This window comes from Mobula birostris, chromosome 17, assembly GCF_030028105.1.
Source record: "Mobula birostris isolate sMobBir1 chromosome 17, sMobBir1.hap1, whole genome shotgun sequence".
NCBI lineage: Eukaryota > Metazoa > Chordata > Chondrichthyes > Myliobatiformes > Myliobatidae > Mobula > Mobula birostris.
Window position 1 is genome coordinate 49591714 of NC_092386.1, and position 16985 is coordinate 49608698.

The 16985-nt window shown below is 43.1% G+C and overlaps 1 protein-coding gene across 2 annotated transcripts in view; it reads right to left on the bottom strand.

Annotated features, from left to right (window-relative positions):
• The window catches only part of auh (AU RNA binding protein/enoyl-CoA hydratase), a 194749-nt gene that overhangs the window by 59324 nt on the left and 118440 nt on the right, over positions 1–16985 (bottom strand). The window contains exon 6 of one of the 2 annotated variants that reach the window (XM_072281693.1): positions 14578–14634. The exons of the other annotated variant lie outside the window; for it this stretch is intronic. Within the exon in view, the coding sequence (XP_072137794.1) occupies positions 14578–14634 (57 nt within the window). The remainder of the gene's footprint in view (positions 1–14577; positions 14635–16985) is intronic. 2 annotated transcript variants of the gene reach the window in all.

Here is a 16985-nt window from a genome sequence, read left to right on the forward strand (position 1 = left end):
ATTTTATAGACTGCTGTCCTGCTTGAATTTTCCAACATTTCCTCGTATTATTTCGGATTTCTAGCATTTGTATTATTTTTCTTTTATTTTACTCTGATCCTGGATTGGAATCTTACAGAATGTATAATGTTTTCATTCTCCAAACACAGTAGCTGTTGCTTTTAATAAATATAAAAATTCATCAAAACACACAAATTTAAGGACAGAAATGAACATTAATAATAGTGCAAGTCTTAAGATTTTACACAACTAACTCTGCAAATTCTTGTCTTAGTAGCCCACATAGGTTTTTAATTATGAAACAGTTACTGATCTACTTCCAAGATACAAGTTCCACAACCAATATAAATTCTGCAGACTGGTGTTCCTCAAGGAAACTAGAAGAATAAACTAACCAGAGTTACATATGGTGGAAAGATTCTTTACTTCACTCAGTATCGCTTTGCTAGGCTCACAGATAAGAGGAATATCCGTTCACCTTTATTTTTCTATTTTGAAAGAATCCATTTTTTCCCCAGAAAACCGCAGATAGAAAGGTGGGGGGGGGGGTAATAAAAGGCCAGATGGCAGTAGAATAATCAGGAATTAATTAGATAGGTTCTTGTCAATATTCCTTGACAATATTCTAATCCAGTGAAAAAAACTAATTTTGTTACTGTTTAAACTATAGCTAAATTTCAAGCAGCCACTTATTGTTAAACACTTAAACTTTGTTCCTGTACCTATGCACTTACATAGAAATATAGTGACTGGCCATTTGTCCCCGTTTCCTCTGGGCGCTCTGGTTTCATCTCACTTTCCAAAGATGTATGGTTAGGGTTAGTGAGTTGTGAGCATACTATGCTGGCAATGGAAGTGTGGTGATGCCTGCAGGTTGTCCAGCACTATACTCACTGATCTGACTCCACATAAACAATGCATTTCACTGTATTTTTTGATGTACAGTAGATGTGACAAATAATGCTAATCTTTACATCTAATCTCTCACTTGGAGGGACCCAATTGTTCAAGGGAGAAGCTGCAAACTCCATGTAGCCAGCACCAGAAGTCAGCTTTAAATCTGAATCACTGGAAATGTGTGCCAGCAGCTCTACTAGTGCCACACACAAAATGTGGAGGAACTCAGCAGACCAGGCAGCGTCTACAAAAAAGAAGAAACAGATGACATTTCGACCGAGACCCTTCATCAGTTCTGAAATGTCAACTGTTTACTCTTTCCCACAGTTACTGCCTGACCTGTGGAGTTCCTCCAGCATTTTGTGTGTGTTGCTTTGGATTTCCCGTGTTCACAGATTTTCCCATGTTAGCTCTACTAGTGGTGCAACTATGCTTCCTTATGCTGATGTAATCCAATATAAGCTGTCTTCCTGACAACACACACAAAACGCTGGAGGAACTCAGCAGGCCAGGCAGCACCTATGGAAAAAAAAGTACTGTCGACGTTTTGGGCCGAGACCCTTCAGCAGGACTTCCTGATTTATTTTTGCATTATTTTTGCATTTAATTTTTATCTTTATATTTTTTCTGTCTCAAACTGTGTACTCTTATGATTGTACACCCTGCCCTACACTATTGCTTTTTCATTCCTGACACCCTCTTACCCGAACTTGTTTCTAGCTTATATTTTCTTCCTTTAGATTCTACCCTCATGCTTTCATTCTCCTGCAAACCAAATTAAATCTCCCTAACAGCATTAGCAAACTCTTCTTTGTGGAAATTCATATGTTCTTGTTGAGGTGCAACGTATCGCTACAAGAAAAGAACTCAATTCCTCAGAGATCAAAGGTTCTTTCTCCTATACTGTCCCCCTAGCCATATACTCATTAGTTTTATCTTCCCATTTCAGTACTCTTTAACGTGTAACACTGGTAGTACACCAGGCATCACTGAATTTAAGGTTGTCCTTTTTAATCTTTTTCCTAGCTCCCCTGCAGGATTTCATCTCTCTTTCTGTCAATGATATGGATCACATGCTCAAGCTGTTCATCCTCCCCCTTCAAGATGCTCTGCAACCATTCAATGACATCTTTCACTATAGCACCAGTGAGGCAACATAACATCCTGGAGTCACATATAGGACCACAGAAACGCCAGCCTGTTCCCCAAGTTGTTGAATCCTCCCTCATCAGTCAGTAGTATTTACATCCATTGTGACAAAGCACTTTGAGAAGTTGGCCATGAAGCACATCAATTCCTGCCTGAGGAGTGACCTGGATTGCACAAATTCACCTACCATCACAACAGATGAACAATGGATGCCATTTTATTTACATGAAGCATTATCACAAAAAGCAGCATCCATCATCAAGGACACTATCCAGGACATGCTCTTTTCTTGCTATGACCATTAGGCAGGATGTATAGGAGCCTCAGGTCCCACACCAACAGGTTCAGGACCAGTTATTACCCTACAACCATTAGGCTCCTGAACCAGCATGGATAACTTCACTTACCTGATCTGAACTGATTCCATAATCTACAGACTCACTTCCAAGAACTCTACAATTTATGTCCTCAGTATTTTTTTTCAAATTTGCACTATTTGTCTTCTTTTGCACAATGTTCTTTGTCAGTCTGTTTATGTATAGATTTTTCATAAATTATATCTTTATTTTCCTGTAAATGCCTACAAGAAAATGAATCTCAATGGTGACTTACACATGCTTCAATAATAAACTCATTTTGACTTGGATTCTTATTTCATCATCCCTCCCTGTACAGCTGAGCCACTTGCAGTGCTATGCTGCTGACTCTGAATGCATCTGATCAATCAGCACAATATCTAAAAGGCAAAACCTGGTAGAAAGTGATATTGACTCAGACAACTCAGGCATTACCTGCTCGCTCCATCCCAACCAACTGTTGTTCAATCATGAGTTCTCTTCCTGTTTACACCTGAACTGTTGTGTGACCATCTCCATAAATGTGCAATTGAAAGGATGTACCATAATGACTTTAGTCATCACTTCAGCTCTGAAACATGAAGCTCAAGCTTCTGTAGCTGTAGTCACATCCTGCACACATGGTTGCTCTGAAACACTGAAAACATCCATACTCTCCCACACAAAACAGGAAGCACATTCCACTCAGCTGAGCAGTGCTGTCCTGCCTTACCTCACCTCAGCCTCTCAAATAACATTAACAGTGCCAAAATAAGACCCATCATCAACTAACTTGACTTGATCCCACATCATACGTTTGAGAAGCTAATGTGATTCTCCCTTGTCATATTCACTGAAGCCCCCCCTTACAGACTAAAGTATACACTCTGAGCCTCACTATGTATAGCTATGCTGGGATTTCTGAGATTCTTTTGGAACATTGAAGCAATTCTCAGTCAATCAGCTCATTTAGACTATAAGACACAGAGGTAGAAGGAGAACGTTCTGCCCACTGAGTCTTCTCCGATATTTGGTCATGGTTGATTTATTATGGCTCAACTCCATTCACCTGCCTTATCTCCATAACCTTTGACACTCTTTCAAGACCCTGTTAACTTCTGCTTTAAAGGCTTTTGTGGCAATGAAATCATCCTCTGGCTAAAGAAATTATTCCTCATCTATATTGTAAAGGGGTGCCCATATTCTGACACTACGCCCTCTGATCGTAGACTCACTATTGGAAACCTCTCCACATCCACTCTTTGCACATTCTCCTAATTGGTCTGAGCCCTTCTGCAGACTCCAATTCCTCAGACTGCCTGCCCCTCCACCTATCATTCTCATGTCCACAAACTTGGCCATAAATCCATCAATTCTGTCATCCAAATTACTCACATAATCAAAGATTCGAAAGGTTCAAAAGTATATTCAAGTATGCATCCACATACAACTGAAATTCGTCTTCTCCAGATAGCCACAAAACAAAGAAAGAACATGAAAGTCGTTCATGGAGAAAAATCAAATTCACCCCTCACCGCACAAAAAAGAACAGCATCCTGATCATCAACCCCAAAACCCCTCCCTTTGCACAAAAACAGAATAACATCCACCCCAAACCCCCTTCCCCCACACAAAATGCAACAAGAACATTGACCCCCAAACACTCCTCTGCACAAAAATGTTAATAAAACACAATAAGAACATCAACCACCAAACCCCTCCATTCGCATAACAAAATAAAAAAGGAATGGGCGAAAAAACAGACTATAAAAACCATAAATCTGAAAAACTCCACAGTTCATAAATGCAATAGTTCAATCCACAAATGCAAAACCACAAAATATCCTCCGACATCACAGCCAATCATCGAAAGAGAGGGACACCCCACATAAACAACATTCACTGGCTTTCCTTTGTCTATCCTGCCTGTTATTTCCTCAACAAATCCCAACAGATTTGTCAAACAAGACTTCCCCTTAAGGAAACCATGCTGACTTTGGCCTATTTTATCATGTGCCTCCAAGTACCCTGAAACTGCTCTCTTTATAATGGTCTCTAACATCTTGTTATCTTGCTAACTGGTCTATAATTTCCTGTCTTTTGCCGCCCTCCCTTCTATTAAAGATTGGAGTAACATTTTCAATTTTCCTGTCCTCCAAAACTATTCCAGAATGCAGCAATTCTTGAAAAATCATTACTAATCAAGTTCAAATTATTGTATTTCAACTATATACATGTACACAGCTAAATGAAACATTGTTGCTCTGGGGCCAAGGTGCAAAGCCCATTACATACAGTCACACACCACACATACAGTTATGATCCAGCACATACAGTCGCCAAATAATATCCAGAGTGACAGGGCCTGAAGATTGACATCAAGAATGAGTTGCATGCTTATATAAGGCAGTATAATGCTAATGGCAATATTACAATAAAACAAGCAACAGCATAAGTATGAGAAACAGCAATAAAATATTTAATGTGGCCAATGGTGCATGAGAATGTGTCTGTGAGTTGGAGAGTACAGTGAGGGCAGGCAGCAGGTCATTTAGAGAGGATGTACGTATGTGCTCAGTGGCAGCAGGTTGTTAATGCCTCCACAGTCTCTTCATGGATCTCTTTCTGAACTCTGGGGCGTAGTCCATCTGGTCCAGGTGATGTAACTACTTTCAGACCCTTCAGCTTCCCAAGCTAGTAATGGTGATTGCACTCACTTCTTCCCCCCAACCCTCAAATTACGAGCATGCTGCTGGTGTCATCCACAGTGAAGACAGATGCAAAATATTCATTGAGTTCTTCTGCTATTTCTTTGTACCCATTACTACCTCTTCAGCAACACACATAAAAGTTGCTGGTGAATGCAGCAGGCCAGGCAGCATCTATGGGAAGAGATACAGTCCACGTTTCGGGCCAGGACCCTTCGTCAGCACTAACTGAAAGAAGAGATAGTAAGAGATTTGAAAGTGGAAGGAGGAGGGGGAGATCCAAAATGATAGAAGACAGGAGGGGAGGGATGGAGCCAAGAGCTGGAGAAGGGAGAGGATCATGGGATGGGAGGCCTGGGGAGAAAGAGAAGTGGGGAGGGGAGAAAGAGAAGGGTGGAGAGCAGGCAAGGAGTTATAGTGAGAGGAACAGAGGGAGAAAAAGAGAGAGGAAAAAGGTGGGGGGGGGGGAATAAAAAATATATAATAAAAAAAATATCTCCACCACAACTGCTCTCAGGATGAGGCTTTTCAATCCAGGACGAAGGAGATATCTTCCTTTTTTAATGAAAGGGGCTTCCCTTCCTCTGCTCTCAAACGCATCCCTCCCATTTCACGCACATCTGCTCTCACCCCATCCTCCCGCCACCCCACTAGGAATAGGATTTCCCTTGTCCTCACCTACCACCCCACCAGCCTCCGGGTCCAACATATAATTCTCTGTAACTTCTGCGACCTCCAGCGGGATCCCACCACCAAGCACACCTTTCCCTGCCCCCCTTTTCTGCTTTCCGCAGGGATCGCTCCCTATGCGACTCCCTTGTCCATTCGTCTCCCCTATCCCTTCCCACTGATCTCCCTCCCGGCACTTATCCTTGTAAGCGGAACAAGTGCTACACATGCCCTTACACTTCCTCCCTCACCACCATTCAGGACGCAGACAGTCCTCCCAGGTGAGGCAACACTTCACCTGTGAGTCGGCTGGGGTGATATACTGTGTCCAGTGCTCCCGGTGTGGCCTTCTATATATTGGCGAGACCCAACGCAGACTGGGAGACCATTTTGCTGAACACCTACGCTCTGTCCGCCAGAGAAAGCAGGATCTCCCAGTGTCCACACATTTTAATTCCACGTCCCATTCTCATTCTGATGTGTCTATCCACGGCCTCCTCTCCTGTCAAGATGAAGCCACACTCAGGTTGGAGGAACAACACCTTACATTCCGTCTGGGTAGACTCCAACCTGATGGCATGAATATTGACGCTTCTAACTTCCGTTAATGCCTCTCCTCCCCTTCACACCCATCCTTTATTTATTTAATATATTTTTAAATATATTTTCCAATTTTCCCCCTTTTTTTCCTCTCTCTCTTTTTTTCTCCCTCTGTCCCTCTCACTATAACTCCTTGCCTGCTCTCCACCCTCCGGGCTCCCCTCCGCCCTTCTCTTTCTTCCCAGGCTTCCCGTCCCATGATCCTCTCCCTTCTCCAACTCTTAGATCCATCCCTTCCCTCCTGTCTTCTCCTATCATTTTGGATCTCCCCCTTCCCCTCCCACTTTCAAATCTCTTACTATCTCTTCTTTCAGTTAGTCCTGATGAAGGGTCTCGGCCCGAAACGCTGACTGTACCTCTTCCTAGAGATGCTGCCTGGCCTGCTGTGTTCCACCAGCAACTTTTATGTGTGTTGCTTGAAATTCCAGCATCTGCAGATTTCCTCGTGTTTGCGTTTTTAAACTACCTCTCCAGCATCATTTTCCTGCAGTCTAATATCTACTCTTGCCTCTCTTTCTCGCGTTATATATTTGAAAAATCTTTTGATATCCTCTTTTATATTATTAGCTAGCTTATCTTCATATCTCATCTTTTCTCTTCTTCTTGCTTGTTTAGTTGCCTTCTGTTGGTTTTTAAAAGTTTCCCAATCCTCTGTCTTCCCTCTCTTTTGCTGTAGGGCTGGCCTTGACTTCCTTTGTCAGCCACGGTTACCTCATCCTCCCTTTCAGATACTTCTTCTTCTTTGGGATGAGCCAATTCTACACCTTCCAAGTTACTCCCAGAAACTCCAGCCATTGCTGTTCTGCCGTCATCCCTGCTAGAGTCCCCTTGCAATCAACTTTGGCCAGATCCTCTCTCATACCTCTCTTTGTCAGTCCAGATTGGCAAAAACATCTCTTCCACAATCTCCATCAGCACAGGAGCACCACAGGAATGTATACTTAGCACTCTGCTCTACTCACTTTATGCCCGTGACTGTGTGGCTAAGAACAGCTTCAACACCATATACAGGTTTGCTGATGACACCACTGCTGTGGCTGTATCAAAGGTAGGGATGACTCAGCCATAGGCTGGGTGGAGTAATAACAACAAGCTCTCACTCAATGTCAATAAGACCAAGGACTGATTGTGGACTTCAGAAGAGGGAAACCAGAGGTCCGTGAGCTCAGAGGATCAGAGATGGAGAGGGTCAATGATTTTAAATTCCTGGATGTTAGTATCTCAGAATACCTGTCCTGACCCATCATATAAATACAATTGCAAAGAAAGCACAACAGCACCCCTACTTCCTCAGGAGTCTGCGGAGATTCAGCATGTGATCACAAAGCTTGGCAAACTTCTATAGATGTGTGGTGCAAGTGTGTTGTCTGGCTACATTACGGCCAGGAATGGGAACACTAATGCCTTCGAGCAGAGTATCCTACAAAAGGTAGTGGATTCAACCCAGAACATCACGGGTAAAACCCTCCCAACCACCGAGCACATCCACATGAAATGTTGCCACAGGAAAGCAGCATCCATCATCAAAATCGTCACCACCCAGGCCATGCTCTTATCTCACTACTGCCATCAGGTAGAAGACAGAAGTGCCTCAGGACTTGTGGCATCAGGTTCAAGAACGGTTACTACCCCTCACCCATCAGGCTCTTGAACAGAAGGGGCAAACTACACTCATTTAAGGACTCTTTTACTCCACTGTAATACTGATACATCTGATTTTAGCTTCTCTCTCTCTCAAAATGCAGGGTAACTTGTATTATATTATGATTAGTGCCTCCTAACAGTTTCTTTAGACCATAAGACACAACAGAATTAGGCTATTCAGCCCATCGAGTCTGCTCCACCATTCCATCATGGCTAATTTATTATCCCTCTCAACCCCATTCTCCTGTCCTCTCCCTGTAATCTTCAACACCCTGGTTAATCAAGAACCCATCAGACTCCTCCTTAAATATACCTAAAGAACTGGTCTGCACAGTTGTCTGTGGCAATGAATTCCAGAGATTTACATTATCTCTGTTCCAAATGAAGCTCCCTCAATTCTGAGGCTATGCCCTCTGGTCCAGGACTCACTCACTATACGAAACATCCTCTCCACATCCACTGAATCTAGACTTTTCAAGATTCAATAGACTTCAATGAGATCCTCCCTCATTCTTCTAAACTCTGATGAGTACAGGCCTAGAGCCAGGAAAAGCTGCTCATATGTTAACCCTTTCAATCCTGGGATCATTCTCGTGAACCTCCTCTGGATCCTCTCCAATGTCAACCCACCTTTTCTTAGATAAGGTGCCTAAGACTGCTAACAATACTCCAACTGTGGTCTGACCAATGCCTTATAAGGCCTCAGCATTACATCCTTGCGTTTGTAATCTAGTCTTCTCAAAATGAATGTAAATATTGCATTTACCTTCCTTATCACCAACTCAAGCTGCAAGTTAACCTTCAGGGAATCCTGCAAGAGGGCTCCCAAGTCCCTTTGCACCTCTGATTTTTGAATTTTCTCCCCATTGAGAAATAGTCCTCACCTTTATTCTTTCTGTCAAAGTGCACGACCATGCACTTCTCTACATTATATTACATCTTACACGAGGAAATCTGCAGATGCTGGCAATTCAAGCAACACACATAAAAAATGCTGGTGAATGCAGCAGGCCAGGCAGCATCTATAGGAAGAGGTACAGTCGACGTTTCAGGCCGAGACCCTTCGTCAGGACTAACTGAAAGAAGAGATAGTAACAGATTTGAAAGTGGGAGGGGGAGGGGGAGATCCAAAATGATAGGAGAAGACAGGAGGGGGAGGGATGGAGCTAAGAGCTGGAAAGTTGATTGGCAAAAGGGATATGAGGCTGGAGAAGGGAGAGGATCATGGGATGGGAGGCCTAGGGAGAAAGAAAGGTGGGAGGGAGCCCAGAGGATGGGCAAGGAGTATAGTGAGAGGGATAGGGGGAGAAAAGAGAAAGAGAGAGAGAGAGATAAAGAGAGAAAGAGAGAGAGAAAGAGAGAGAGAGAGAGAGAGAGAGAGAGAGAGAAAGAAATGAATAAATAAGGGATGGGGTACAAAGGGGAAGTGGGGCGTTAATGGAAGTTAGAGAAGTCAATGTTCATGCCATCAGGTTGGAGCTACCCAGACGGAATATAAGGTGCTGTTCCTCCAACCTGAGTGTGACTTCATCTTGACAGTAGAGGAGGCCATGGCCAGACATATCAGAATGGGAATGGGACGTGGAATTAAAATGTGTGGCCACTGGGAGATCCTGCTTTCTCTGGCGGACAGAGCATAGGTGTTCAGCAAAGCAGTCTCCCAGCTTGCGTCCGGTCTCACCAATGTATAGTGTCACGTGACCAGCAACAATGAATATAGAATTGAGTTAAGTTTTATAAACAAACATAAACATTTATTAAACTCTGCTCAACAATAGCAAGAAGTATTCAAACGACTAACTTAACCGGAAGTTAACTGCTATACGGCAACTCTGGAACAGTTCTTAAAGTGGTAAATTTGAACACAGTCTTAAAATGGTAAATTTGAAAGTCCAAGTGATTTACACAGTCAATAAGGAGAGACTTCTCTGGAAATGGAATTCTTCAAAGACGTGACGTTACTGCTGATTCTCCAAAGGATTCACAACAAAGGAAATAAAACGGCTGAAAGGAACTGACCTTTTCCTGGTGAATGAACACTGCACAAACCTTCCTGATCTTACAGGGGTTAGGGGTATCTCAGATGCAGGTCACTATTTCTGAATGAAGATTCAATAAAGTCGATCCTGTATTAAACCGCCGAACGACACCAACTTTACTCAATCCTTCAGGTTCCCGTACTTTAGTAAGGTCTTCACTCTCCAATACTAGACTTACAATAGAAAGTAAAACTCCACTTTAAAATGAAACTGCGTCATGAGACAAATACGCAGCATAATGGAGTAACTGACGAGTTAAGCAACAAACTAAACTGCGTAACAACAGGGGTTTCCCGTTATGTACCTGTTGAGAACATGTGACCTCACACTGGCAGGAAAATTACATCACCCCACCATCACAAGACCATTACATCATGCTCACAAGATACTAAATTACACCATGGTCATAAGACAGTCACAAGATATCCATGAAGTATGCAACAATAGAAGGTCGCCCCAGCCGACTTACAGGTGAAGTGTTGCCTCACCTGGAAGGACTGTTTGGAGCCCTGAATGGTGGTAAGGGAGGAAGTGTAAGGACATGTGTAGCACTTGTTCCGCTTACACGGATAAGTGCCAGGAGGGAGATCAGTGGGGAGGGATGGGGGGGACGAATGGACAAGGGAGTCGCGTAGGGAGCGATCCCTGCGGAAAGCGGGGGGGAGGAGGGAAAGATGTGCTTAGTGGTGGGATCCCGTTGGAGGTGGCGGAAGTTACGGAGAATAACATGTTGGACCTGGAGGCTGGTGGGGTGGTAGATGAGGACAAGGGAAACCCTATTCCCGCTATTCCTAGTGGGCTGGCGGGAGGATGGGGTGAGAGCAGATGTGCATGAAATGGGAGAGATGCGTTTGAAAGCAGAGTTGATGGAGGAAGAAGGGATGCCCCTTTCTTTAAAAAAGGAGGACATCCCCTTCGTCCTGGAATGGAAAGCCTCATCCTGAGAGCAGATGCAGCGGAGATGGAGGAATTGTGAGAAGGGAATGGCATTTTTGCAAGAGACAGGGTGGGAAGAGGAATAGTCCAGGCAGCTGTGAGAGTCGGTAGGCTTATAGTAGACATCAGTAGATAAGCTGTCTCCAGAGATAGAGACAGAAAGATCAAGAAAGGGGAGGGAGGTGTTGGAAATAGACCAGGTAAATTTGAGGGCAGGGTGAAAGTTGGAGGCAAAGTTAATGAAAGTCAACGAGCTCAGCAGGCATGCAAGAAACAGCGCCAATGTAGTTGTGGATGTAGCGAAGGAAAAGTGGAGGACAGATACCAGTATAGGCTTGGAACACGGATTGTTCCACAAAGCCAACAAAAAGGCAGGCATAGCTGGGACCCATACAGGTGCCCATGGCTACACCTTTAGTTTGGAGGAAGTGGGAGGAGCCAAAGGAGAAATTATTAAGAGTAAGGACTAATTCCACTAGACAGAGGAGAGTGGTGGTAGAGGGGAACTGGTTAGGCCTAGAATCCAAAAAGATGCAGAGAGCTTTGAGACCTTCCTGGTGGGGGATGGAGGTATATAGGGACCGAACGTCCATGGTGAAAATAAAACGGTAGGGGCCAGGGAACTTAAAATCACTGAAAAAATTCAGAGCATGAGAAGTGTCATGAACATAGGTGGGAAGGGAATGAACAAGGGGGTATAAAACAGTGTTGAGGTATGCAGAAATGAGTTCGGTGGGGCAGGAGCGAGCTGAGACAATGGGTCTACCTGGGCGGGCAGGTTTGTGGATCTTGGGTAGGAGGTAGAAACGGGAAGTGCGGGGTGTGGGAACTATAAGGTTGGTAGCAGTGGATGGGAGATCCCCTGAGCTGATAAAGTTGGTGATGGTGTGGCAGACAATGGCCTGGTGCTCCTTAGTGGGGTCATGATCGAGGGGTAAATAAGAGGAGGTATCCACGTGTTGTCACTGTGCCTCGGCAAGGTAGGGGTCAGTACACCAGACTACAACAGCACCCCCCTTATCGGCGGGTTTTATAGTAAGGTTAGGATTAGTGCGGAGGGAGTGGAGAGCAGAGCGTTCAGAAGGAGTGAGGTTGAAATGGGAACAAGGTGTGGTGAAGTCGAGATGGTTGATGTCCTGTCGGCAGTTAGCAATAAAGAGATCCAGAGCAGGCAGAAGACCAGAGCAGGGTGTCCATGAGAAGGAGGAGGGTTGAAGACGGAGCCGGCAGAAGAAGAGTTCAGTATCATGGCGGACACTGAACTTGCTGAGGTGTGGGCGAAGGGGGACAAAGGTAAGGCCCTTACTGAGGACAGAGCGCTCTGCCTCAGAGAGCTGAAGGTCGGAGGGGATGGTAAAGATCCAGCATGGATGGGAAGTGGGATCAGAGGGGGGAGGGGGAGGGAGGCTGGTGGTGTCAGTGGAGAACAGAGGGTTGGGGTGAGAGGAAGAAGGAGCCTCTGAGGGCCCAGGTGTAGATGATGGAATGTGAGGGAGACGGGGTTGCAGAGTGGTGGTGGGGGAAGGGGCCTCCCATCCCATGATCCTCTCCCTTCTCTAGCCTCATACCCCAATCAAGTTTCCAGCTCTTAGCTCCATCCCTCCCCCTCCTATCTTCTCCTATCATTTCGGATCTCCCCCTCCCCCTCCCACATTCAAAACTCTTACTATCTCTTCTTTCAGTTAGTCCTGACGAAGGGTCTCGGCCCGAAATGTCAACTGTATCTCTTCCTATAGATGCTGCCTGGCCCGCTGTGTTCACCAGCATTTTTAATGTGTGTTGCTTATATTACATTTGTCACTTTTCCCATTCCTCCAATTTGCCTAAGCCCTTACACAGACACCCTTCTTCTTTAACAGTACCTGCCCCTCCAGCCATCTTCATATCGCCCATAAACATGACCACAAAGCCATCAATTCCTTGACATTTAATGTGAAAAGAAGTGGTCCCAACACCAACCACTGCAGCACAGAGTATCAAAGTTGTTCACATTCAGCAGACAGAAAGTCTTAGAGAATGCCCTCAAGCTGTTCACATACAAGCTCAAGTATGAAGAGTAGCTATCTAGGATGGATTGCTGTAGGTATCAGCACTGGGCATTGGAGAGATCACAGATTTAATTACCCCCAGTCAGGACTACAACTTTGATTTGACTAAATCCACTGATACATCCCTGGGGATGTGTAATCCATGCAAGCTGCAGAAGAATATATCATCAGATTGCTCTGATTTTACAAGACCCTTGCACACTGGTTTCCAGAGCTGTAACGAAAGCTATAATAACATCCGAAATTCCTCTTAAGTCCTCAAGTACAGGGTGGCTTTTACTTGAAATGTATGAACCCTGAAGCTGAGAAATCAGCTACTGATTGCTAGATTATGATTAGGCCCACAAGTCTGTACATGGATTTGCAAGGCAATCCACTCACAATACTGTGTCCTTTCCGGAAACATGCAGGCAATGATCAAAGAGGTTGAACCCGGATGAATGCAACCCGAAGTTACCACAGTGGATGCATCAAAAACAATGTGTATGTTTATTAAGTATCATGATCACTTTTTCTTTTTGAGGGCTATCAAATTTAGAAATCTACATACATCTGTGATCAAACCAGTCCCACTCAAAATGCAGGATTTGAAACAGCCAGCTTGGATTGCTCTGCTTGAAACCAGACCATGCACAAATCCAGTGTGCATGACAATAGCACATTTAAACACAATTCATAAACCCAAGAGATTCTACAGAACCTTGAAATCCAGAACAACATACACAAAATACTGGAGGAACTCAAGAGGAAATTTTGGGCCAAGACTATTCATCACGATTAGAAAGGAAGGGGAAGATGCCAGAATAAAAAGGTAGAGGGTGGGAAAAGAGGAAAAGCTAGAAGGTGATACGTGAAGCCCAGTGGATGGGAAAGGTAAAGGGCTGAAGAAGGAGGAATCTGATAGGAGAGTGGACCATTGGAGAAAGGAAAGAAAGAGGGGCTCTAGAGGGAGGTGATAGGCAAATGAAGAGAAGAGGTAAGCACCCAATGCCTCCTTTCACAAGCCAATTTTGTGTCCAATTCGCCCAGAATCCCATGAACCCTAACCTTTTGCACCGGTTTTCCATATCAGACCCAACCAAAAGCCCTATAGAAGCCCACAAAGATCTCATTAACTGCACTGACTGCATTGAAACTGTAAAATTCCATCAAATGAATCAGACAGGAACTCCTAACAAAACCACAGTGATTATCCTTGATTGATTTCTGCCTCTTCAACTACAAGTAAATTCTGTTCCCTCTGAACCTTTTCCAATAATTTCACTATCAGTGATGTTAGACTAACCAGCCTGCAATTATCTATCTTATCCCTGCTGCCCCTCTTGAATAAAAGTGCAATTTTTGTAGCCTTCCAGTCATCTAGCACATTTTCTTTAGTCAATTCAAGGATTCTGAAACTAAACATACGTGGAAAAGAACAAAGGGTTTATGTACAAACATTAAGGACAAGGTTGTTGACAGGGGATTTGAAGGGTGAGGGTTTTTGGTGGAACTCAAAATCTTAAGGAAGGAAAGCTTTAACATTAAGAGCTAATAATACAATGCAAGGTACCTGCACCGGGAATAATTGCCAATTTGGTCTCAACAAGTCCCAATTTTGCAGAGGAGGCTGTAACAATATAAGTGGAGAAATACGTTATTAGATAAATAAGACATCCATTAATCTTAGGACATTTTTATTATAGTTTAAAAAATTACCACCTTATAAAGGCATCAGTGCTCCATCCTCTAAACTGTTGAGTTCTAATAAGATTAACAAGATACAGGTGATGATTTACAGGTGAACAATGCTACCCTGGTTTACACTGCACCAATGAAGCATGCTGTTTCACTATGAAGCTGAATTGTAACCCGTTATTATTAAACTCTTATCCTAGAAAAAGGGTGGATGAAAGAAATGTCAAATGAAGAATTCACACCACTTGAAAATAAAGACCTTGGTGTACTCCAGTCTAAGGGTAATTCATTATAATGTAAAATGAATTCAAAAAATGGAATGTATATTTAAATATACAAAAATATTTCAATGGAATGAACAGTGGGGATATTAATTTAAAATTACAGAGAACAAGCAGCAAGATTACAATGTCTATTTAGATGGTTATTGAAATATGAACTATGACATGATAAATGAAGCAGTTATTGGCTCAGTTTTTAAACAGAATAACATTTGAAATAGTGGAAAACTAAGGCTTTAAAGAAGAATTTGTGCAGTAGACTAGCTCTGAATTGTTGTGACAAATAGCTAATATAAACATAATTGCCTCTGCGCATGTTGTATCCAAAAAAGAATTAATTTATAACTGAGGTTTGAAAGAGCAAACAGTTTTGGCAATACCATCATTATCTTGACCTGAAACCAAAGAACCAATGAGCTCGTTCATGACACAGTACCCTACAGAAGTCAAAAAAATACAGTTGATACAGTTCAGAATTCCCTCTAAGCCTGTATCTCAAGGTTCTGGATCGGTGCTTCATATGCAACAAAATGGATCACTCTGGTGACTATGTGGTGGATTATAAAGGCCCTCAAACACGCAGTGCACATCTTAGCACCTTCAAGACTCCCACATTCATACACTGCTGTAAATATTCACTTATATCAGACCTCAAACTCTACCCCTGGTCTCAGCATTCAGTCCAGGATTTTTTTCTGAATTACTGCATCAAGGGACCAGATATGGATCTAACATGATTTGAATAGGGCCACCAATATTTATTATAAAGATACGTGAAAAGAAGAGGCTGTTCTTTTTAAACTTTATTTTAATTAAAAATGATATTTTGACTTACATAAATTAATGTTCTAACATAACTCAGGGACTTGGTATTCTGCCATTGCTCTGAGCAAAATCTTGAGAAAACCTGGCATGCTTCCAGAGGGAGGTAGACTAATCCTCCTGGTTGAATTTATTGCCAGGGTTAGAAACAAAATAATACTCTGGAACACCCTGATTCATGGAGAGTGGAAGCTAACAAATGCTCCTGACATAATACTTGGAACATGAACATTGTAATCAACATCATGTTTCAGACAGTCAAGTAAATGAGGTTGTGGCAATATTCCCAATCCATACAATGGCAACCATTAGAATGTCACTGTTACAGCATGAGACAACTACAATGTTTCACCACCCACACCATGGCAAGAACAAAGAATACTGGACTGACTGCTGTCCAATCGGATCTATTGTTTCCACTAGCTTTATCTCAACATAACATTGGCAACAGACACTGCTGGAATAAAACAAATGTCAAAGATGTTAAATCCCCTAAAAAAATGGCTCTTCTCACACACCACTTAACTATCAACCTGGTGATTCTCAAACAACAGCAGATACAGAACATCCACAGTGCCTGGATGACGCCAAGGTCCACCGTTAATAGCATTTGTGAAGACATTGTTAATCTTACTACCAGAAAATTCCACAAATTATTTACCACCTTCAATGCTCAGACTATAATCTTACGTGTACCATACTAGACTTTACTCTGAATCCCCTTAAAGCAGACATTACCAGGTGGACATAAGTATGGCTCAAAGATGTTGTCTAGGTCCCCTTGAAAAATGCAATTCTCATTAATTACAGAGTATGCCTGGTCTGCTCAAGATGGAGCAGCATACAAAAAAAGAAACCAAAAACCCCCAGTCTCCTTATCAGAAGCCCAGTGAAAACAACAGCAGATCACCATCTTTTATACTACCTACCCACCATCCAGTCAATTACCTGCTTCCACATATGTGAATATATACTGGCCTTATCAGCCAATTCAGAACTAGAGAAGTAGATGAAAGTCAGTCAGCCTCAACCCCAGGGGATTGCCTATAGAGAAGAACCACTACCCTGAATGTATTTACATGCCCAAATATATACAGTACCAAAAATTACAATTAAATAAAAAAGGTGGATGAGAGCAGTGTAGGGCCTTTCATAAGTAGTAGAAGAAAACACATGTTGA